At 43.4% G+C, this 1,379-nt stretch overlaps 1 protein-coding gene across 1 annotated transcript in view; it reads right to left on the bottom strand.

Moving 5' to 3' along the window:
* Nucleotides 1-1,379, bottom strand: part of Art4 (ADP-ribosyltransferase 4 (Dombrock blood group)) — a 21,615-nt gene that overhangs the window by 14,666 nt on the left and 5,570 nt on the right. The window contains exon 2 of the mRNA XM_029557661.1: nucleotides 327-1,029. Within this exon, the coding sequence (XP_029413521.1) occupies nucleotides 327-1,029 (703 nt within the window). The remainder of the gene's footprint in view (nucleotides 1-326; nucleotides 1,030-1,379) is intronic.

Genomic DNA, 1,379 nt, shown 5'->3' with positions numbered 1-1,379 from the left:
TATAGGAAAAAACAGTGTGTGTGTGTGTGTGTGTGTGTGTGTGTGTATGTGTGTGTAGTTTTGTACTGTCTGTGGTTTTCAACCATCCACTGGGAACGTTGGAACATGCTCCCCACAGATAAAAGCCTAATGCAGCACCAGAATCTCAGTTTCTAGAGGTAGAAGAGGGGGAAATCAAAGTGTTGAAGTAGTTTTGATCTGTCAGTTCCAGCATCAGTGGGGACCAATTTCTCTGTTCTCAGCTCCTCCCCCATTCCAAACCCACTCAGGAAAAGAATACTGGTCTACGATTCTAATAAGAATGGATCCAATTTAGATCAGCTTACCTTTTAGCAGCTGACAATTGTATGTGCTCAGGTTCCCAACTGACCGCAGGTATAACCAATCTCCTTTTGGGCTGTAGCTCTTATTTACAACTTCAAATAACTCATAGGGCGGTATCAAGACTTTCTTCTTGAGGGAGAGCTGTTGCACAGGGGCACCCAGGCAAGTATATATGGTGAATAGTGTTTGGTTTCCAAACTTCTGCATCTCTTCTCTTAGCTGGGAGGTGAAGAGGAATTGGCCAAATCGAATGGTAGCACCGATGTTGGCTTTAAAGTGGGCATCCTGAATCCCATGGTGTACCTCATAGCATAGAGTACCATTCTTGGTGGCTTTCCTTAGCAGCTGGATTGCTGATGTGAGATAGTAGTGTAAGTACTTGAAGTGGAATGATTGTTTGTACTGCTTGGGAGACCGTGCAGCACTGGCCATTGCCTTAGAAAAGTCAGAGCGCACACTGTGATCGAAGGTGTAGACCAAGACAGTCACAGCATGCATAGTGGTCATGTCTTTGGGGAGGGTTTTCACTTGGCTCAGCCAGGTTAAGTGGTTTTTTTGCCATACCCTGGAGTAATTCTTATGGGCGTCTATTTCCTTTGTGAAATAGTCTCCTTGACTTAGCTCCTCCATGACCTGTTTGCTACAGCTTTGGTACTGATCATCAAAGGAATCCGGTGTCAAGTCCAAGTCAATTTTAAGCGCAACCTATAAGAAAAAGAAATCTTGATATGAGTTATTCAAATCAGATGGAAATGTGGTGGCAGAGTCTCTGTGTTCTACAGAGCCCAGCCTTCTCCAAACCAGAGTTTGCTGAAGTGAGTTGATTCAGAATGGTCTTGCTGAGTCCAGCGTAATGACTTCCACATCATTCACACCTGGGCTAGAGACTGCGTTTCTTCGTAGATAGTGCCCAAAGATAAACTTATCCCCTAAAAAAGTGTTCCGTATCACTGAAATGACAGTATTTTTGCATATTGAATATGTGAAAGAAATGAAATATTGAAGAACTCTTGACAACCGGTCACTATTGGTAAAGGGACAGTTGGTTTTCTTTC

This window comes from Nannospalax galili, unplaced genomic scaffold (assembly GCF_000622305.1).
Source record: "Nannospalax galili isolate Female #2095 unplaced genomic scaffold, S.galili_v1.0 scaffold208, whole genome shotgun sequence".
NCBI lineage: Eukaryota > Metazoa > Chordata > Mammalia > Rodentia > Spalacidae > Nannospalax > Nannospalax galili.
The sequence above is the reverse complement of the archived record's forward strand: the minus strand, read 5'-3'. Positions and strand labels throughout refer to the sequence as shown.